The sequence below is a fragment of the Acomys minous genome, assembly GCF_964271855.1.
Source record: "Acomys minous genome assembly, chromosome: 1".
Classification (NCBI taxonomy): Eukaryota; Metazoa; Chordata; class Mammalia; order Rodentia; family Muridae; genus Acomys; species Acomys minous.
Window position 1 is genome coordinate 186317211 of NC_140483.1, and position 23446 is coordinate 186340656.

At 43.4% G+C, this 23446-nt stretch overlaps 1 protein-coding gene and 1 long non-coding RNA gene across 6 annotated transcripts in view; one reads left to right on the forward strand and one right to left on the reverse strand.

Moving 5' to 3' along the window:
* Positions 1-23446, forward strand: part of NFIA (nuclear factor I A) — a 348862-nt gene that overhangs the window by 287158 nt on the left and 38258 nt on the right. For all 5 annotated transcript variants that reach the window (XM_084780596.1, XM_084780597.1, XM_084780598.1 and 2 more), the window contains 2 exons: positions 7014-7192; positions 9446-9611. In XM_084780596.1, coding sequence (XP_084636722.1) covers positions 7014-7192; positions 9446-9611 — 345 coding nt within the window. The remainder of the gene's footprint in view (positions 1-7013; positions 7193-9445; positions 9612-23446) is intronic.
* On the reverse strand, positions 15559-22677 carry LOC311597293. The gene is made up of 3 exons (XR_014779177.1): positions 22341-22677; positions 17966-18021; positions 15559-15871 (listed from the first exon to the last, which is right to left on the reverse strand). It is a non-coding gene; the product is annotated as an uncharacterized lncRNA (long non-coding RNA).

Sequence of the window (23446 nt, forward strand, 5' to 3'; positions counted from 1 at the left end):
TGTCACAAAAGTCTTGTAAAGAAAAGACAGAAAGGACAGCAAATGACAGGTGTCCCTGCGAAGTTGAGAAGGTATGAGGGAAAAATACAGCTACGTGAGTCTATGCCATGTCAAGCCCAGGCGTGGCCTATATCTTGAAATAAGATTTTATTGAAGATAGTATCACCCTTTTGTTGATGCCATGTCTATAGCCGCTTCTGTAATGTACAGCAGAATATGCCACAGACATTCAGTGCATCCTCTGCACCAGCGTTTCTCCACCCGTGAGCTGAGACCACTTTGGGTCTTAAATACCCCTTTTGCATATCAAATATTTACATTATGATTCATTCATAACAGTAGCAAAAATATGGTTATGAATGGGCACTGAAAACAATGTTATGGTTGTGGGGGGGGGGGGTCACCACAGCACTAGGAACTGTATCAAAGGGCTGCAGCATCAGGGAGGTTTCAAACCACTGCTGTACAAGCTGAGTCTCCATTTATGCTCTAGATCAAAACCCAGAGCTTTTGAGAAACACAGAACTTTTTCACCAGAAGCTGTGACTTTGTTTGTTTATTTGTTTGTTTGTTGTTTTGGTGGTGGTGATGGGTGTGTGTGTGTGTGTGTGAGAGAGAGGGGGGGGGGAGAGGGAGGGAGGGAGGGAGAGGGAGAGATGGAGAGATGGAGAGAGAGGTCTCATAGGAGCCACAGCCTCCTGTAAGTGTCAGAGGCCAACTTTGTGGAATCAGGAGAAACACAGATTTTTGCATAGTTAAAACTGATATAGATAAGAATGTAAAATAACTCCAGTCTGTCTTTGTTGGAGGAGAGAAGATCTGTCTTTCCAAGAGACACACACTCTGAACTCTAGTCAGAAAGAAGCCTTTAACTCAAGCAGAGTCACTTAATATGGCAATCTTGGAGCCCTGCGGTGGCGTACTGTTACAGCATCTGCAGCAGCCCTACCGAAATGCTGCCTCTTTGCAGAGCATCATGTAGCATGTGCCTTTCATGTGCTTCTTGGTGATGCTCAAGATATGGACTGAGAGTCTCGGAAAATTCCCAAGAACCTTAGCTTGCTGTGAGTCACACGCTTCATTACTTAGAAGAGGCTCAGCCTCCCGAGTGACTGAGTCCCAGTTCCAGTTCCTCCCTCCCTGTGTCTGTGTCTAATGTAAATCACACAGCTCCAAACTTCTCAGCTTTCATAAATGGCAGGCCTGATTCATGCATGATTTATCAATTATAGCTGTGGGCCATTAAGATAGATTTCTCACCTTCAGGTAGGCTGCAGCGGGGTTATATAGTGCCGGTTTAGAATTTCTTAAGAAGTTCAGTCATTCACCACCCAAACAACACAACTTCCGTCTGCCCTTGGGGAGAACTTTTTGGTTTTAACTGGGATTTTTTTTTTTTTTTTAGCTTATAATTTCTTCCCCTTTTGGAGTTTTGCCTTGGGGAAAAAAAAAAGTTTACTTCTAAGCAAGACTAGTCAGGAGTTCTCAAAGCCACTCTTTTTCTGAGAGCTTATCTAGCTACTGCAGACAGATGGGTGGCATTTCCTGTGACAACCTAGCGGATGAAACAACTGGGAAGTTCACCTGTTGTTCGTAATGATTAATGTGAAGACCAGGACACCTGGCAGATTCTGGTCCTGGGTGTGCCCTTCATCCCTGCGAGGGGAGAGGCTTCTATCTTTAGGCACTTGAAGGAGGAGTAGATTTTATGTCTGCGTCGCCTCTGCACAGCTTTCCTATGGAGCCTCTCCTAGGACAGGCTAGGATCTGACGCCAAAAAGCAAAAGCTAACATCATGTATAAGCTGTGAGAGTCTACAGTGGTTCACAGATGAGGGGTATACCAACCAGGGCAAAGGCAGGGCAGCGCTGAGTAACAAGATGCAGCAGATGGTATTTTGACTTTAGGGAATGAGGGTGTGTTCTTGGAATTTGGAAGGTTAACCTTGAGAGGACCCCTTGGAAATAGAGGAAATAGTTTTCTTTCCTCAGATTTCAATAAAGCATAAAGATGTACATACGGTCTGGCCACCCACCCCGAGTGCCATCTTCTTTATGTGTTTATGTGGTCACACGCACTCTCCTTCTCGCACTGGGCTGTGACACCGAGCATCACTCCTGTCACATGTCCCTCTAGTAATAACCTTGGCCTTCTCCTCCCCAGTCTCGGTCTTAAGTCTTCTTGACTTAAATGAATGTTTAGTTGTGTTGGACTTTCAGCCTTCTCCTTCAAATTAAAAGAGAAATTTTTAAATAATTTGAAAGTTTTGGAGTCTGGGGAGGAGAGAGGCAAGGCCAACCTGCCTGACCATAAGTGATTACTGAACCCTGAGGAAATTCTAAGTGTGTTTGTGATGACTTTGCTTGGACTATTGCAGAAAGAGAAACCTGCCCCATTCACTTCCTCTCCATCCTACTTGAATTCCCATGAGAAGCCAAAGTTGTTATAAACCAAGTTGGCTGCTAGCTAACCATTGAGCTAGTAGTGAGGGCCATTCAGATTGGAATGTTCCTGACAGATGCCATGTTGCTCCTGGCCTGAGGTACTGAGAGAGCACTAGACTCCAGAAGCAGCCAATATGGTAGTGCCTTTTAATTCATAGTATCGTATTAACATCCACATGGATCCAGATGGATGCCCTGCAATCAAACTGTAACCACTGAAGGAAAGCCTTTATTGACTCTCAAGTAAATAATGCACATTTTAAAAGATCTAAATATGCATTTGCATAATGTACTATAATTTTTTTTATTGTGTCAATGATTCACAGACACACATCTATAAGAGATGTTTCTCTTCATCAAAAATTTGGACTCACAGCATTTTGTGTATTCCTTTAACAACATGCCAGCTTCATAATGGTATTTCTCTTCAGTGCAGTTTACCCTTGCCATCTCAAAGAACATTTAATGAATTAATTGTTTAGTTGACTTAGCTCCAAAATAAGACCTTGCATCTTTTTGGCTGAGTGATTCCTTCCAAAACGATCTGAGGTACTTAGATAAAAACGTAGGTACAGTGAGAACATCAAAGCCGAGATAGAAAGGAAGAAATAAAGAACTAGGGAGGAAAGAAGAGAAAGACATTGATTAAGCCTTAGCTCTGGACTTTTATCAGGTCTCAGTGTCCAGTAGAGGAGGAAGATAATCCAGAAAAACACCAGGGACCCAGTAGCAATCACCAGATCTTTGTGACGTCTGTAGCAGGTTTCTCTCTGAGGAAATTAAAGGTCATGATCTAAAATCATCCGCTTCCATTTCTTCAGTGAACTGATGACTCTCTGTCCCCAGCAAGAAAAAAGAGGCTTGAAGAGGACAGCCCTTTAAATGCAGACTCAGCAGATGTCTGATTTAGAACTTCGGGCTAGGTGACTTCCTGGAATTAATTAAGAATTAATTGATCCCAATCAATCAGTCATTATGGAATTAATTCTATGCAGTAACTATATAGTCTTAGGTTTGCACCGAATTCTGCACCATAAGGAAAAGATGAATAAATTGCTGTTTCTAAAATGTAATGAAGAAATTAAAGTCTAAATTTGTGCTGCTAATGATTTTTTTTACATCTTTAATAAAATAAGTTCAGTGATGTTTATTAACAATTAATGTAGAGAGTGCATGGCACTGGTGAATTATTTCCTCCGTCATGTTTCTTTAACTTTTATCTACTTAGTCTTCCCTCAAGCCAGTGTTTTCCCTTGGGCAGCATACCCTTGGTGGCTACCCTGCTCCTTAATCTAAAAGCCATGCATCACTTCCTGTGAGAGCCTGAGGCAATGCCACCCTATCATGGAGGTCAGGCTCTCGGGGCTCTTGACAATGGAGTTGCCCCATTTTTGTTTGACATGCTGAAGCAGTTGAGTCTATACTTTTGTTCAGCTCGGTACATTCCTGTCTTCGTTTGGGAAACAGCACCTATGATGCTAACTAGAAATGATGCTGTCTAAAACAGGGCTCTGGTCAACATGTCTTGCTACCAGCAGACAACTACATTGTGCTGGAAGAAACATCCCTTTCAGGTTTTTAATCCAGTGGCCCAGTTTCTTGGGGTACAGCAGTCCAGGTACATTTACCTCTTTTAGCTTCTAAGTTTTTCACTCAGAGACCATAACAGGGTTCAAGGCTTATATTTCATTGCATGCAGTCTTAACTTAGAGCCATTTTTCTCTGTGTTCTCTGACTCTTCGTTGGGTTGAAAAAGCATATTATGTCCTTTGTTTGGCCATTTATTGTCCAATCGGCAAATATTTATCAAGTGCTAGGCTCAGTTTTGAGCCTATCACGGTGAGAGACTAAGTGGATAGAAAAGCTGTGCACCACAATGGCGGCAAGCCAAAGAGTAAGTGGGGGATTTGTGCAAAGTTCTGATTTCGGTAGATTTATTGTGTGATGGCCTCAGCTGTATGATTAAGGGCAAAACTTTATCTAGTTCAGCCCAACTTTGTCTCTTGAACTTGGAATTGGAGCCTATGGGTTTTTATGGAATGAATTCAAGTGGCCTGAAAGCTGCAGTGCTAGCTGACCCTCTGCAATGCCTGGCCTTGGGTCCTGCTGCATTCACTAGAATCTACAGGGAATCTACAATCTCTGGCCCACAAAGCCCCAGCCCTTTAGGTTATTGGTTAAAAAGAAAGACTCAAACCCTAAGGAGACCCCAGAATCTGTAGGCATGTGTCCTCAGCCATTCCAGTGAGGTGGGAGAGGGCGGAGAAGGGGCGCCTGCTGGACTTACATTCTCATCAATACTAGAGTCACTCTTGGCATTCAGAATGCCGCGCTCTCTGAAGATGTGTCACTTCTGTGTTTCTCTAGATAGGATCCCCTCCAGTTTAAAGATTTAAGCTATAAAAGGAGGGGGAGGGAAAGGGATATGTATCCCCTGCCTGGAGTCCTTTCTGGTCCAACTGGACCTGGTCTGAGTATTGTCGCCCCTTCACATGACCCTTTACCTTCTGGACCTGGTCTGAGTATTATCAGCCCCTTCACATGACCCTTTACCTTCTGGACCTGGTCTGAGTATTGTCAGCCCCTTCACATGACCCTTTACCTTCTGGACCTGGTCTGAGTATTGTCAGCCCCTTCACATGACCCTTTACCTTCTGGACCTGGTCTGAGTATTGTCAGCCCCTTCACATGACCCTTTACCTTCTGGACCTGGTCTGAGTATTGTCAGCCCCTTCACATGACCCTTTACCTTCTGGACCTGGTCTGAGTATTGTCAGCCCCTTCACATGACCCTTTACCTTCTGGACCTGGTCTGAGTATTGTCAGCCCCTTCACATGACCCTTTACCTTCTGGACCTGGTCTGAGTATTATCAGCCCCTTCACATGACCCTTGACCTCTGGACCTGGTCTGAGTATTGTCAGCCCCTTCACATGACCCTTGACCTCTGGACCTGGTCTGAGTATTGTCAGCCCCTTCACATGACCCTTTACCTTCTGGACCTGGTCTGAGTATTGTCAGCCCCTTCACATGACCCTTGACCTCTGGACCTGGTCTGAGTATTGTCAGCCCCTTCACATGACCCTTGACCTCTGGACCTGGTCTGAGTATTGTCAGCCCCTTCACATGACCCTTTATCTCTGGACCTGGTCTGAGTATTGTCAGCCCCTTCACATGACCCTTGACCTCTGGACCTGGTCTGAGTATTGTCAGCCCCTTCACATGACCCTTTACCTTCTGGACCTGGTCTGAGTATTGTCAGCCCCTTCACATGACCCTTTACCTTCTGGACCTGGTCTGAGTATTGTCAGCCCCTTCACATGACCCTTTACCTTCTGGACCTGGTCTGAGTATTGTCAGCCCCTTCACATGACCCTTTACCTTCTGGACCTGGTCTGAGTATTGTCAGCCCCTTCACATGACCCTTGACCTCTGGACCTGGTCTGAGTATTATCAGCCCCTTCACATGACCCTTTACCTTCTGGACCTGGTCTGAGTATTGTCAGCCCCTTCACATGACCTTTTACCTTCTGGACCTGGTCTGAGTATTGTCAGCCCCTTCACATGACCCTTTATCTCTGGACCTGGTCTGAGTATTGTCAGCTCCTTCACATGACCCTTTACCTTCTGGACCTGGTCTGAGTATTATCAGCCCCTTCACATGACCCTTTACCTTCTGGACCTGGTCTGAGTATTGTCAGCCCCTTCACATGACCCTTGACCTCTGGCAGGCCATGGCCATCATCCTTCCAATCCAAGAACAAAAGCATTCCTGGAAAAAGTATTAATCATCTCACATAAGATTTTTTTAATCTAATGTAATCTTGTACAACTGATATTTATCAGGGTTCAAATGTAAAGGAGTCATCCTCTGAATCTGTTATCAGATTTATGGGGGAGAAGCAGCTTTTCACAGTGTTCCTGCCTACTCAGCCTGGAGCCACCTTGGCTTTGAAAGGGCAACAGAGGAAAAAAAACCTTCCATAAACCTTCCATCATGAAGTGAGGCACCCAAATTACAGGGGTTCATTAAGTGATCATTTACTACAGACCTAAAAGAGAAAACCCTCTCGTCCTGAATTAGTCCCTAGGAATTTCCTTGAAAGGAGAATAAGAGCGTTAACAATGAATTATTATCTATGGATAGCTCAGCATGAAAGGGGATCCATATGTGCAAAGTAGAATTTGTCAAATGTAATGTCGGTTAAATCAGGTCTAATCTACCAAATACATTTTTTATTGCTTGCTTCATTAAAAAGGCTCTTTAGGTAATGAATAATCTTCATCTTCAGCAAGGATTATTAATGCCTTTATAACTCACGTCCCCTGAACGTAGAGAGTCAACTTGAAACTCTAGCCTACTCTAACCTCCATGTTTGTCTTAGAGCCTTAAAGAGGGAAATCCATCAGAGCAGAGCTGCCCGGGGGCTGCATCCTGTCATGTGAGCAACACTGTGAACTGGGCCAAGGGAAGAAAAGAGGCTGAGTGGCTCAGCTGTGGCAAAGCGGGTCTTTTCCTCCAAAACCTGACGGGGTCTGTTGTTTTGTTTTGTTGTTTCGTCTGCTGCAGCAAGTCCACATGCGACGCCGTCGACTCTCCACTTTCCGACGTCACCCATCATCCAGCAGCCTGGGCCTTACTTCTCGCACCCAGCCATCCGCTACCACCCTCAGGAGACGCTGAAAGAGTTTGTCCAACTTGTCTGCCCTGACGCTGGTCAGCAAGCAGGACAGGTGGGGTTCCTCAATGTAAGGAAACTTTTTTTTCCTTCTTCCTATATCTTTAGAAATGTTATGCAAATGTAAAGATAACAAGAAGACCCTTTATAACCATGTGGGGTTTGTTGTTGTTGTTGTTGTTGTTGTTATTATGCTGACTGACTGCAGGCAAATGTCCTATTTATTCTAGATTATGGGAAAGTTAACTTGCTGTTAAGAGTGATTGGCCAGGGTTTAAAAACAGTGTTTGTGTTAAGTTTGCAACTGTCAAGCTTATGGATATAAATTGTCTGGAGAGTGACCATATAACCTTCTGAGTTTCACCTCCTGCATTCTAACCCCAGGATCATCCAGTTAACAAAATAGAAAGACCAGAGAATTTTAAATGATGATTTAAAGCAGTAAAGAGAGGTAGAGAGCAGAGGGGGACAGATGTTTCAGATCAACCAAGTTGATATTTAAAAAAAATACAGTCTTCTAATACTTTAGATCAAGTTGACCAGTACTTGAACTCAAGATGCTAGAAGCAAAGTTTATTATGGTCTGTTATTTCTGCAAGTCGTTATCTTTTCCACTTATCTTCATATAAAACTAAGCCACGTTCAATAACTACAAATGAACGTTTCCATTTTCTCAAATAAACCAAATAATCACAATTTGAAATAGCATTCCAATAGTAAAAGTTATTTTATAAAATTGCAAATTTTATTAGAAATATAAAAGCTATATGTTTACAATGAATGACTGTATTCCAAGGCCAATAGCAATAATAATAATAAATTAAGACCAGCAGAAAGCCATATTTGATTTCCTTGTCTTATAATATCTATGCATGAAACCACAGAGTAGCCGTAATTATTACTGCCTGGTTTAGGATGTTATGTCACCCTGCCCTGTTACTGGTTTTTCTCTCCTGTAGAAAGACTTGATTCTGCAGATCTCAGCCAGAATGGGCCAGCTTTGACTAATGTCTGCTGATATGTTCACAGATACATTTCTGTCTAGACAACAAATCAATATGGTGCCCTTTTTTTCATTTTGCTTGCATATTCATTTGCTTGGCTTATTCTAAAATATTCACTTATGGGCTGATAGTCCACTCAGAAATAATACAAAGGCAATGATGCTGTGAGAGTGCACAGCCTTCTGATCACTGGCAGTATCTGAGGGAAAATACTGTTGCTGATGGAGGAGTGAGCCTGCCACTGCAGAACTATTAAGTTTATTCCTAAAGCCCAGGAAAATGGGGTCTCCTTTGTGTGAATTTTGGATGAGGCTGCAGCCTACATGCAGGCTTTTGCTGGCTGTAACTAGGCATGGGAAGCCAGCTGGGGAACCGTGAGAACCCGAGCTGATCACAAGCACAAAGTCTAATTTCTGAACATCCAATGTGCTTTTTAACAGTCATGACATCATCTTATACAACTGTCAAGTGCCTGGCTTTGCATTTTGACAGGGTTCGAGACAAGGCTCTTCATAAAGCTGTTGCTCTTGTTAGAAAGCCCCGTGTAGTGGCGCATGCCTGTAATCCCAGCACTCAGGGACGCAGAGGCAGGTGGATCTCTGTGAGTTCTAGGCTAACCTGGTCTACAAAGCGGGTCTAGGACAGCCAAGGCTATACAGAGAAACCCTGTCTTGAATAACCACAAAAGAGAAAAAAGAAATCTTTTGTCGGGGGGTGGGGGGGGTGGGGGGGGCACTGTTCTAACATCAGGTATCCCGAGAAGTAAGTCCAGTGGCATCTGCTGGTTTAAGCCAAATTAGAAGTGGTATTTCTACCGAGTAGAAGTCTGATAGCTAAATAAAGATTCTGTGCCTAATGAGAGTGTGAATGTGTGAATGTGAAAGGAAATGTCTATGTTCATTGAAGACATTCATTAGCTGTCTTATGAGATCAACTTTAAGAAATGAAAATGAAATATCCTTATATATATTTTTATATACATATTTAGGGAATCATCATTCCCTATATAAACACACATGATGAAATAATACCTCAATCTGTAAGCATGTGGATATTAAACGAGTATTTAGTAATCATGAAAATGTTGGTGGAAGCCTAAGTTAATACAGCACTGAGCAGGAGTTAGTTATTGAGGGAGGGACAAGTCCAGAGTGGTCTGGACAGGACCCCCTGGGGAACAAAAAAATCAGTGTGTTTCCACCAGCCTGAACATCAGTGATTTTGCATGACAGGCACCTAACAAGTCTCTGCTTTGTGGAAGCCGCTAATGGCTGATGCCTGTTTGCTTCTCTTGTATGTTCTTTCTCTGATCCTTGCAGCCCAACGGAAGCAGTCAAGGCAAGGTGCACAACCCATTCCTCCCCACCCCGATGTTGCCACCGCCACCGCCACCACCGATGGCCAGGCCTGTGCCTCTGCCCATGCCGGACACCAAGCCTCCAACCACATCCACAGAAGGAGGTGCAGCCTCCCCCACCTCACCGAGTGAGTATGGCTGAGACGAGGCGCCGGTTACGTACCGTGTTCTGTGCACTTGAGTTCACACCTAAGCCCAATCCCTGGCTGTGCAGGTTCCAGCAATAGGCTCAGACCCCCACCCTACCCCTGCCCCCCTTATATCTATAGCATGAGCTGGCAGGGCCCAAACCCACATCACAATAAATGCCTCTCCTATGTACGGTCAAACTACACCACGTATGGGAACCATCGGGTGTAGGTGGAAGGTTAAAATGGTGTAACTACATGCTGAGGACTGAGCTCAGGATACAAACTGTTGTTTAATGTGTTGCTGGGGTGGTTTGCATGGAGGGCTAGTCTCGTGATGTTCTAAGAGCATCTTTGCTCTTAAGAGCAAAAGGTCTGATTATCCTAGAGACTTGATGAGAGATGAAAAGTGTCTGCCCTGTACGTAAGACAGAAGTGGTATCTAAATCAAAGAGGCCAACCAAAGGCATATGCATCAAATGCTGCTGAGACTGCAGGCCGTGGTAGCTGCATGAGGAGGCTTAGGAGGGAAGGAAATAGAGAGTAGGGCCGGATGGAGAGAGAGAGAGAGAGGACCTTTACAGCCTGGCAATACTTGGTCGGAAAATAGAGGATTCTGGAATCTATTTATATAATGGGAGTCTTTCAACAGTAGGCAATTCTCAGATACTTATTGGTATTTTGGAGATAGCAGGACTAGCAATGGCGTGACCACCCAATACTGGTAGAAAGAGTGATGCCTGGAGTTTCCAGGTGACCCTGGAGCCTAGCCTTGAAAGGTGGTGTGACGGACCCTTCCCTTATGCTTTAGAGAGGGGCGAAGGTGTAAGAGTGGGAGTGGTGGCAGTGTACCTAGGAGGAGTGGGTGGGGGGGCGGGGCGGTGGGGTGGGGCGGGGTGGGGGCGTGGCTGGGGTGGCGGGGCGTGGCTGGGGTGGCGGGGGCGTGGCTGGGGTGGCGGGGGCAGGGCCCTCTGAAGGAAGAGGGAAGGGGGAGAAGGTGTTAAAGCACTTAGGAAAAGAAGTGGTAAGATCAGGAACTTCTCTCACCTAGAGTCCCAATAGGATGTCCTCTCCTCTGTCCCACTTTCCTGGTAAGTGAAGACTTTCATGGGACATGCCTCTTGGGCTAGTGTCCAGATATAAGTGAGCATATACCATTTGACTCTTTCTGCTTCTGGGTTAACTCACTCATTATGATCATTTCTAGTTCAATCCATTTGTCCACAATTTTGGGAATTCCTTGTTTTTAATAGCTGAGTAGTATTCCATAGTGTAAATGTGGATGAGAGAAGCATGGGAGAATGGGGAAATAGAAAGATCCAGAGAGTCCTAGAAACCTACAAGAAGAACATTATGATGGGTGAATCTGGGCCCAGGGGTTCTGCTCAAACTATGGCACCAGCCAAGGACAATATGGGCAGTAAACTTCGAACCCCTACCCAGATCTAGCCAATGGACAGGACATTCTCCACAGCTGAGTGGAGAGTGGGGTCTGACTTTCACACGAAGTCTGGTGCCCCATATTTGACCACGTCCCCTTGATGGGGAGGCCTGGTGGCACTCAGAGGAAGGATAGCAGGCTACCAAGAAGAGACTTGATACCCTATGAGCATATACAGGGGAGGAAGTCCCCCTCAGTCACAGTCATAGGGGAGGGGAGTAAGGGGAAAGCGGGAGGGAGGGAGGAATGAGAGGATACAAGGGATGGGATAACAATTGAGGTGTAATATGAATAAATTAATAAAATATATATTAATAAAAAAGATCAGGAACTTGAAGAACTGTAATAGCAGCTGGATGGAAGGGAACAGGAGCAGAGTATTTTGCAAATATAAACAAGTATTTAAATAGGAAGGCCTCTTGGCTTTCCTACATTCAATATCGTAATTAATGACATTGGGTATAGGAGCGAAAGGGCTGAAGAAGAACAAATAGTCACTGGAATTGGAACTGGGGACACCGAATCTAAAGTGACTTGCATCTCTCTTGGACACAGATCAGAGCGAACTTTGCATTATCTAGGGTCTATGTATTTGGGTAAAGTGGATGATGTTGTGTTTAAAGTCTACGGGGGAAAAGAAAAAAATAAAGACCAAGAGTGCAGAGGCACTTTGGGGAGACAGCTGCTTGGTAAGAGACGGTTCAGTGCAACACTTACCACCAGCCAAGGAGAAAACTAGGGTCCATCATTGACCCGGGAAGGAAGCTGAGTAGCCGCGAGCTGTTGGCACGTCTCAGAAACAGGCAGGGAAGGGGCTCAAGCCAAAAGTATCCTTTTTTAAAAAAATCCCGTGCCTTAGGAACTGAAATGGCAGGGTGGCTTGATCTGTTTGTCCTTGGCGGTTTGCTAGAGCCCAGCAGCATTAGGGAACAAGCATCAGACAAGGTGTTAGCAGCAAGTGCGCAGCTTTCCCAAAACCAAAGCCTTTTTCAAAAAACAGAGGCCATTTGACCCATGGCCTAGAAGCCTACAAGTAGAACATTATGATAGGCAGATTTGGGCCCAGGGGTCCCTCTCAAACTAAGGCACCAGCCAAGGACAATACAGGCGGTAAACCTTAAGCCCCTACCCAGATCTAGCCAATGGACAGAACACTCTCCACAGTAGAGTGGAGAGTGGGATATTACTTTCTCACATACTCTGGTGCCTCACCTTTGACCATGTCCCCTGGACAGGGCGACCTGGTGGCAATCAGAGGAAGGACAGCAGGTCACCAAGAAGAGACTTGATACCCTATGATCATATAGAGGGGGAGGTAATCCCCCTCAGGAACAGTCATAGGGGAGGGGAATAAGGGGAAAATGGGAGGGAGGGGAGAATGGGAGGATACAAGGGATGGGATAACCATTGAGATGTGACAAGAATAAATTAATAAAGGAGGAAAAAAAAAACAGAGGCACAGACTTCTCTGTTTAGGGGTTTGAGATTTCTTACGATAAAATAAGATTATTTTTCAGTTAAAAAAAAAAACAATACAAGTGAGAGGGAAACAATTGAGATGTAATATGAATAATTAAAAAAAAAAAACAGAAAATCAAGTCAAAGACTCCTCCTTTACCAACTTTAGTAACTTTTGGGAGGCCTCAGCTCCCTCTCTGACTGGAATAGCGTTAGCTCCGTTGCCTTCTCTCACAGGGGTTATCAGAAGGGAGGAGCAGGATAATACGCACTATGTGACAGACGAAAGGTGCAGGCATCATTTTCAGCATCTTCTAATAATGGCGTACAAATGGATGCCAGCCTAGAGCAGAGTGCGTGTTGCCTCTGGCACTAATACTACTAAACTGTTCAGCGTGGCCAGAAAAACATGAGCAAGGCAGAGCTGGGGAAAAATTTGCCTATAAAGAAAATATATTTTAATGGGAAAAATGTGTTCCCATGCCTTTAAAAAATCAGGGCAGTGGGAGTGAGCAGAAAGCTGTGCTTGTCCCTAAAGAGAACCTTGATATGTTGGTGTGTATGTGTGTGTGTGTGTGTGTGTGTGTGTGTGTGTGTGTGTGTGTATGTGTGTGTGTGCGTGTAGCCATTGGTTATGCTGTTTGGGGCCACTAGACCCATGTGAGCAGCTCACTAGGTACGTTCCGTCCCCGCTAAAGAAAACCTCTTCTCCACCCACGTTCTGGAGCATGAGCTATGTGTCAAAAACCCTCCTAAGGTGCTAGGCTTCAGCACCTAGAAAGGGGATAAAATGATTTTTAAAAATCATGATCTTATAAAGACTTTATTCCAAAGAGGAAGAGAGAAAACAAGCAACCCAGTAAGTATGAAAGGCAGGCAGTGGAAGACAGCGATCACTACGTGTGCAAATCCATGAGGATGAGCTGGGCGTAGTAGGGGTACCATAGGGTGGGAGCGGGTGGCAAGACCTACCAGCCCTGATGTCAGAGAAAGGCCCTGGTGATGGTGTGGGACCAGGGTCAGCCAAAGCAGCACTATGTGAGTGGGAAGGTGGGGACAGTGAGAAAGAGAGTCTTGGAGGCAGAGAGGGAAAGAGGGTGGAGCAAGCCCTTGGGGGCAGGAAGCTTGTAGGCCAAAGTGAGGACTTGGACACTTCCTGCAAGCTAGACTGAGCAGAGGAATGCTTCCTAAGGCCTGGATGTTAGTAGGAAATCCTGGAGGGCTTTGTTAGCAGCGGAAGAGCAAAAGTGGGACCTAACTAATGCAGTGCGTGCCTTGTACATGCCAGCCTCGCTAGGGACAAGAGAAGGACCAAGGCAAATAAAACAGATAAGAACGGTGGGAGGGGAAAACCAAGACCAGCAGAACATAAGTGAATTAGGAGGCCAGGGACCAGCAGCAAAAATTGAGGAAGCAGAATTGGGCAAAGTATGGTGGGGTTGCTATGGCAATCACTCAGATGAGTTGTCTACACACTGAGCTGGGGACAGAAGTCAGTACTAGGCTGTAAGAAGCTCTCAGACCCCAAGAATATTCTAAGGATAGAGTGGATAAGACTTGCAGATGGCACCTGATGTGGGCTGAGAAAAAGGAGAGAAATCAGGAATGACCTGTAGTGTTTTTACCCTGAGGCCCCAAAACGATGAAGACACAGAGATTATATAAGAGGAGCCATTCTGGAGGAGTGAGTGTGTGTGTGTGTGTGTGTGTGTGTGTGTGTGTGTGTGTGTGTGTATGTGTGTTGGGAGTGGGGTGCACTAAAAAGTTGAGTCCATTAGAACTTCCAGTGCTCAGGAGAAGCAAAACTTGCTTCCGATGGCAGCCCTGAGCAGGTTATGGAGTTTTTCAGGGTGCATCTTCTTAATAAAGGAGTTCCTTTAAAAACATACATTATACCACAAGAGTTTTTTTAAGATGCTGAGTGACACACACCTTTCATTCCAGCACTCAGGTGGCAAAGGCAGCTGGATCTTTGTGACTTTGAAGACCAACCTGGCCTACATAGTGAGTTCCAAGACAGCCAGAGCTACATAGTGATAACCACCCTCTGGCCCCATCCTCCACTTAAAGACAGAGAGGCAAGAGGAGAGTAGGTGTGTGTGTTTCTGAGTCCTGAGGACCACAGCTTCGCATGTCATAGGTTAGGACTAGCTCATACCACAAAATGAAAAACAAAATTTCCCTTTCTTTTTTTTTTTTCCTCTGAAGTGAAGATTGGCATCATAACATGGATTATAATGCAAAGTAGAAGACACTTTTGAATTATGGTAGGAAATAAAAATATGCATATTTCCTTTGTTAATTAATTAAAAATCAATTTAAGGTGCATTAAAAGAACCTCATAAACATTTTCCTCCTCCATCCCTTCTGAGTTATGAACTTCTGATTTTTTTTAACTAAAATTCTATTAAAATAGAAGCATGTAATAGCAAGGTACATTTATTGTTTATTTTTATGTCTCAAATGAATCTTGTATCTTTTTCGTTCCGTAAATGAATATGCACCTATAACAATTATCTGCCATCAGAACGGAAGTGTTTAAGCCTAGCCATTAACATGTGTTCACTGTCTTCTGGTGAGCAGAGCGCCTTGCCCGTGTGCGTTATCTTCGTTCCGTTCCCTTGAGGTCAGCATGTATAGAGGAGACAAACTGAGATTGAGGCTACCTCGCCTGGGACGACATTCCAGTGGCGGTGCAGTGGGAGCCTTGCGCTCTTCCTACCGCCTCTATAACTGGGTAGCTGTGGCAGGACTTCTATTGCTGTGACCTAAGCAACTTGATGGAGAAAAGGGTTTGTCTCAGCTTACAGTTCCACATCACAGCTTGTCATAGGCACGAGTCAGAGCAGGAGCTTAAGGCAGGAACCTGGAGGTGAGGAAGGAAGCAGAGGCCACAGAGATGCGCTGCCTACTGGCTTGCTCCCCTTGGTTTCCTTAGCCTGCTTTGTTCTACGACTCTGGACCATCTGCCCAGGGCTGGCCCCGCCCACAGTGGGCTGGGCCTTAATCCACGAAATGCCTCGTAGACTTGGCCACTGGCCAATCCAGCAGCAGCTGAGGGAGAGGTGCCGGAGAGGAACAGCACAGAGAGCTGAGCCTTCGCCAGACACAGGTGCTTTAAGAACTCCTTCACGTGTAGCACCTCACCTTATCCTCACATCAGTTCTACGAAAGAAAACCTCTTGTTAAACCGGTGGAGGAAGAGAAGGCAACGCGGCTGATAAAGTAACTTTCTGGAAGCCGCTGCGCTTGAGTGCCACAGAACATGACTCATACCCAGCCACCTTGAACCTGGAGTTTCTGTTTTTGCGGTGGCATAAGACTGTGCAACAGGCCAGAACTCCCTAAGGCAGTAAAATCTCTGCGAAGAAACACAAAAGATACTAGTAGTTGTTGGTACTTAAGTATGAATATGTCTTATTAGCAGAGAAAGAAAGCAAAAGATTTTGGGGGAAGCCATAGCGAAGTATGAAACAGTCGCGTCTTTCAGAGGAATGGTAGGCTAAAGGAACGTGAAAAACAAGTTAGTGGTTCCGTGCCACAAAGCACTTTTTCACAGCTGACGATATTATTCTTTTCTAAAATTCAAATTGTTTACTTAATAAAATTCTCTGTGGCACATTGTAAAAATTCTCTTTGAATTTTTCAAATACCACAGATTCCTGCCACTGTCACCATAAACAAGACACAGAACAATTCCAAAGAAGACTCCTTTTGTCATTCCGCTTCCTCTCAATAGGCCTCACGTGGAACAAAACTGATTTTGTCCTTTTTCCAAATTAATTTTAACCCCTATGCTAGACTGCTGTTATCAGCATGTGTGTGTGTGTGTGTGTGTGTGTGAGAGAGAGAGAGAGAGAGAGAGAGAGAGAGAGAGAGAGAGAGAGAGAGAGACAGACAGACAGACAGACAGACAGACAGAGACAGAGACAGAGACAGAGAGACAGAGACAGAGACAGAGAGACAGACAGACAGAGACAGAGACAGAGACAGAGACAGAGACAGAGACAGAGAGACAGACCGAGACAGAGACAGAGACAGTCTGCTATGTGGCCCAGGCTGCCTGGAACTTTTAGCATTCCCTTTCCTCCTTAGTTCTGGGGTTCCAGGCATAGGCCACTAGACTCAGCTTTTCCATTATAGCTTGGTTTTTATATTCTTCTGCATTAGGGGGTCCATGAATGAATGTTTTAGTTTGTGTTCTGTATCTGTGAAGAACCAACATGGCCGTGGCTGCTTATTTTAAGAAGCACTTAATTGGGGCCTCGCTTAGGCCCACCCCCAGAAACAAACCTCCTCCAACAGGCCACACCTCCTGATCCTTTCCAAACAGTTCTGCCAACTGTCACCCACACTTGAAAGATACGAGCCATTCCTATTCAAGCCTCCACAAGACCCAAATGCATGTAGTGTTTAGTCCATATGAAAAGAGTGGCATCTAAAGATTCGGTAGAATATACTGGGACAACTGAGTAGCCACATGGAAAAAAATATTTCTTCAACAAAAATAAATTTCATCTGGGACCAAAGCAAACACAAAAAGCATTAAAAGGTTGACCTATACATCTTTAAAAACCACAGAACAGTTTTGTTTATAACATTTGAGAGAGGAAGGTATCTCTGAAAAATAAATAAAATTAAATTTAAAAACCTGCCAGTAGGCCATCAAAGAAAAAGCTGACAAGTTGTGTACTAAAATATCAAAAATTTATGCACAAAGAAAAAATATGTGAAAAATATTTGTAGCACTTGTGAGAAATGGCCAAAATACTTAATACATGCTTTTCAAAGTCAGGAACAGAAAGACCAACAATCAAATAAATACAAGAATGAACATAAAGAAAGAAAAGAAAGACATTTGAAAGTTTCTAATTTATGGGATATGTAGAGCCATGTAAATGACAACTTTAATGGGGTTTTTTTCTGTCTATTTTGTTTACTCTTACTTTATTTTATTATATTTTACATATACATTTATATTATTATGCATATATACAGTAAACTACCTACAGCAATAATAACCATGAAACAATCAGGAATTACAAGAATGTTGCATTCATAGTGTTTTGGCTATGTGTATTTGGCAACTTAGAAGAAATCTTGGTGAGTCAAAAGTTCTGAATGAAAATCAATATCTATCATGTCTCATCTCATCAACTTAAAACATCTAATCTAGACCTAAAAACACCTTAACCCCTAAACAACTAAGCTTAATTATAAAACTAAACTATCTGGCCTTCAACTCCATCAGAGACTTAAGAAGGAATAAAATTAGTTACCTGAGTAGACACGAAGGGCAGGTTAGCAGCTTCCAAAATGAGAAAATGACAGAGAGTTTGCTGCCTAAACAGTCACCCAAATATCTCTATAACATTGGAGCATCACCTTCAGCCTTCTGGCCCAGTATATCTGACAGACATATTTATGAGGCAGGAACTGTTGAGGACTCGCTTACCCTGTCTTGGCAGAATTTGGCAGCTCTTTAATACTCATCATCTTCTTTGGGACAGGCTAGATTTAACAGATAGATATGATTCTATAGATAGATAAGGTAAAATAGACAAGGTCTTCAAAAACCTCAATATCCTACAGAATATGGCATTTAAAGATGTTTTTATGATTTTAAAGATTCTTTGACAATGAGACAAGTTAACTCCTTTCCACTTTAAAGGTTATTACCTACCCCATTAGCGAAGAACAAAAGGTATCTTAACATGATGTTGGCAAACATATACATATGGAAAACAAGATCCTCTCAGAGGATCCTTTCAGAGGACAACAGTGTGTGTGCATACGTGTGTGTGTGCATGCGTGTGTACATGTGTGTGTGTGTGAAGTTGCATACAGCATTCATGCCATAAGTATTAAATATTTTGATATAAAATCATAAATATATGCATATATCTTAATTGTAAGCCACACATCTATTTGTACATATGTGCAAGCCTGTACCTAAAGTATCTATTGAAGCATTGATACAATGGGAGGCTAGTGACCCAGATATATGCCTATGTAAATGCTCTGCTAAGGGACTCTTTAAATATAGACAAGCTTATTTGGACTCTGGAATAGCCTTTGAGATCTGCTTGTGAGCTAGGGAGGGTCCTGCAAGGTCTGACCGGCACTGAATGCTACCGTGGGATGGATGCATAGGACCTAGTAACTGGGTTGACTGGAGGGAGGAGACAGGACCATTGGGAGTGCCTCCTTTGATAGAAATAAATGATACTATATTTTGGGTTGCTCTATTGTAAAATATAATTATTTCTTTGTGTTTAAGAGTATTTGCCTAATGATCTTCTCACAGTCTTAGTCATACACCAAATCCTTTGGACCCTGAGCATAATAGCAAAATGTGCTATCTTTCATAAACAATATATGTTTTCCTTCTCAGAGGCTTCAGAGTAAGGTCAGCATTTCATTTGCAACAGGTTTTGTTTAGGGACTCCCTCACCCCCACCCCAGCATGCAAACGGACACACACTATCTTCAGCAGTCATTTGTTATTATTTTTCTCAGAGCAATTTTGTCTTTATGCAGCCATTGTTTTAGTGCTTACATTTGCAAAAGAGGACCAGGAAGATAACTCAGTGGGTAAAGATGCTTGCCGTACAGCATGGCAACCCAAGTTTGATCCCTTAGAGCCATGTGATGCTCCCGTAAGTGGATCTTTGACCTCCACACATGTGCTAAGGCATGCATGTGACTGCGTGCAGGCCAGTGCACACATGTGCATGCACGCGCGTGTGCATACACACACTAAATAAACCAACCGACAAACAGATGTACTTTTAAGAAATGTTAGTTGCAAAAAAAAAAGAGAAAGAAAGAAAGAAAGAAAGAAAGAAAGAAAGAAAGAAATGTTAATCACAAAGGAAGAGAAAAGAATGTCATTGAAGTCCAGGCACTGGGAAGGTTATTTCCAAATGCATCGGGTACAGTTATTATAACTATAAGGTGGAAGTGTGAAACCTCTTCTAAAGAAAATGAAATTGAGCTAATGTTCAAACTCAAGTCTCTTGGGCTCCAAAGCCCAATTCTTTCTACTTTGCCAGAACATGTAATATGTTGGCAGGTGTGATACTGTGATTTTCCTTTGAACATTCTAAAGCACCTCATAAAAATGTGTTTTTATTATTTCAAGAATTAGCTGAAAAAATGCAGGACCCAGAATAGGGGGAAAGACACTAAGATGAGACTTGCAGGGACAGGCAGCTCAGTGCTGGAGAACTTGCCCGTGATACACAAGGTTGTAAGTTCAACTTAGAGGAGGAAACAGTCTGGGGAGGAAAAGGAAAAGTCAGGCTGTATCCATGTGAGTAGCCATAACAGCTCGGATCTGTATTTGCCACAATGTTTTCCCCCTTTTTCCTTTTTGAATTGACACATGAGTTCTAAGAATGTCTTCTTAAAGATAATATATGGAATTGCAGGAAACTTCAAAAACATAAATATATAAAAAGAAAATTATATTCTCCATAATCAACTGTCAGAACCTCACTTTTCCTCCATTCTTTTGTAGTGTATATTTATGCATCTTTTAATGTGTGTAGATAGCTATCTATCTGTATCCTGGTTTTGATCATACTAAATGTGGTATCTATGTACTACTTTCTTAACTATAATATTGTACATTGTTTATAGCAAAGTTAAGAAACACATTTTTTAAACACTTTGCATCCATTTTCACCATCCTTATGGCATAGGCCCCAGCACATCCTTGGACACATATTTTGGTCCTCAAGCCAGTCACCCCCATGGGTTCCATTGCTGCTAGAAGTGGGGTTCCTAAACACACAGTAAGAACATTCCTCTTGAGAAACATTACCAAATTGTTTGCAACGTGCATGCAACGTATGCCCTTGCAAATTGTGGTAAGGTTCGTTATAACATTGTCTCTTAAGTTTGATAACTTTTTAATTGTTGGGAAACAAATATCTGTGAGTATAATAATCAATGCCATCAGTCTCAGGTCTTAGAATCAGTGAGCCCAAGATAGATGCTGTCACATTTTCCTTCAAATGCTTTTTTCCCAACACACAGGGGAATCCAAATTTTCTGTCTTTCTGAAAATCCTCCACACATCAGTCTGCACTGTCCTGTCAGAAGGGCACCCTCTGAGACAGTCACAGAGGGACAGAGCCTCAGTTAAAAGGAGAGTAGAGGAAATAACATGTATTACCCTAGCCTCTTTGCATGCAGATGTTTGAAGAGGCTAGCTGGCTTCGAAGACCGCATTTGTAAGAGAAACCGAATAGGGCAAGCTGAGCTTGTTAGCTCTCAACAGGCTGAAGCAGAATTGTGAGTTCGAAACCAGCCATGTGGAAATCCTGTCTCAAAACAATCAAAAGTCAAATAGATTCCACCTGGGATACTTCGGCTCTACCTTTGCATTCTACATCTCACTGCCCTGGGGGAAAAAAGTGTTATTTATGGTTTTCAAGTTTCATTTGTACCTATTTGGCTTAAGATTAAAAATTACTGGCAGTATCTAGTCATGGTGAGGAACACCAGATTTGGGAACGTCAGCAAGTCCATCACAAGCCACATGCATCCTGGGCTGCATAGCAAGACCTATCAAGGAAAAGTGGGGGTGGGGGTGGGGGGTCCCTAGGAGGTAAGGTATTGGTATTTTAAAGTATCCATCACCCTCCTCTTCAGAGGCAACCGCCTTCATGCTTTCCAGTCACGTTCTGTTTGTGTTTCAGCCCTAATTGAGCATAACATGCATACAATGTGAACATAGGTATATACATGCACATACTGCAGCTCTGTCAGGTGATCTTATTTCATAGTGCAAGCATACTGTGATGTCATTAGCTGCCATTTGAAGATGCGAATGTCTCGGGCCGGGCGTGGTGGCACACGCCTTTAATCCCAGCACTCAGGAGGCAGAGACAGGTGGATCGCTTTGAGTTCGAGGCCAGCCTGGTCTACAAAGCAAGTCTAGGACAGCCAGGGCTAACACAGAGAGACCCTGTCTCAAAAAAAAAAAAAAAAGAGCAAAACCAAATGTCTCTAGAATGCTCCACTGTCTGGGTGAGGCATTGCCTTGTAAGTTGGTTCCAGTTTGTCGCTCTTATAGGCAATACTGTAATGAACATCTTGGAGCATAAATCTTTATCAGTATTTTTATTGTCTGCCAAAGATAAATTCCCACAAGGAGGCTTCCAGAGTTATGCAGCCTTCTGAGAGGCTGCAGAAGCTTTTCAGTGGAGAATGACCCAATATATCGATCCAGGTTTCTTTTTTTAGCAAGCCCGGCTGAATCCAGGGTCTAGCTCTCGTGCTGTGTAATATAACTTTCACCTGTGCCTACTCACACACAGGCTTGCCTTAGATCAATAAATATTCCCTATCCATTGGAACAACACACAGCACTGAAACCAAAATAAATGACAGTTACAGAATTTCGATTAGTCATCAGAAATGAACTGAAATGAACCGAAACTGAGCCTGGTGGTCTCCTTTAAAATTACGATTGAAAAAAAGAAAGGTATCGTCAGGTTGTGCAGAATGCTGCTGGAAAGATCTGTGAAGAAGTGCCTTGTTTTCACACAGATTTTAGTGATGGGAGGACATTGTATCCTCAGTTTATAAGTCTCTCTCTGAGTACACACCACACCTGGGCCTCCAGCCTTCCTACCAGCCACTGAGGAGCCCCTGTTCAGCTAAAATACCCAAAGCAAAGCCATCTTCTAAGCTGAGGACCCATAGACATGCCATCCACACTGTTATTGTACATGTTAGCAATGCTAATATATTAAAGTTAGAATCCATTGGCTTTCCAGGCAGGAAGCTCATGGGTATGTTACTCTGTAATAACTTACCAGTGATAAGGGGTCTTTAAGGTCATACCCCAAGGGCTTGTTTCTTTGTTGTAACTTGTTTTGTGAAGACAAAAGATTTGCAGGGATACTGGAATGAGAGAACGGAGTGCACAGAGATGATCCAAATTGTAGAAATTTGGAATGGTTATCTTCTAGATTTCAAAAGAGAAAGATGAGAACTGACAACCCCTTATTTATAAGACGTTCTAGGCAAACTTATGTCCTGCGCACTTGCCCATGCCAATAGATTTATGCAAAAAAGGAAGGCTCCAATATTCTCCAACATTCTCTAGTGACCTTGGAGTAAACTGCTGTTCAAATCCATAAATGAATTCAATAATAATGGTTTCCTTTAGAAATTAGCCAATCTCTTTTCTAATAGTTTCTGTATTCTTTTTTAAATGGGATTTTTCTAGTGCCTCCACCCTGACACACACACACACACACACACACACACACACACACACACACACACTACAAAACATGACAGGAAGTTAAAGATTCGGGAGACATTTTAATGAGGTGCTTCACTTTGCAACTTATCAACATCCTTCATGGCCTGGTGTCAGTGAGAATCGTTTAATACTGCTGCAGTTGTTTGAAGACTGGGCTCTGAGTCTTCCATACCCCTGCCTTGCTTTGCTTGCCCATGTTCCAGGAACTAGCATATCCCCTGGACAGGTAGGAAATCACAAGGGTACTCTGAGTTAAACTAAAGCTTTGAGGGAGCACTCCAAAATGAGTTTCTGAGAGGGAGGCAGCGTGAGACCTGTGCGCTGCTGTGTCGGGTAAGAATAGAAAGGTCCCAATGGGGTCTTATCTGACTGTTGTGCTAGAAGCCAAAGAACATGGCCTCTGCCTGTTCTTTAACTTATTTCTTTCTTTTAAAAGAAAATCAACTCCGTGGACCTCTTCCCCTGCATTTTTTTTTTCAAAGATATAGGTTTCAAGTCCTTCAGACTAGGCCTTCTCTTTGCAAATGGCAACACATCATTTTGAGGTTGCATTCTCCCTCTCCCAGTTTACGCTGCCTCCTCTGGAATGTCCTGTCTCCAGGAACCTGTCAACACCCCTCCCTCACACACATCTCAGAAGCCATCCCTATC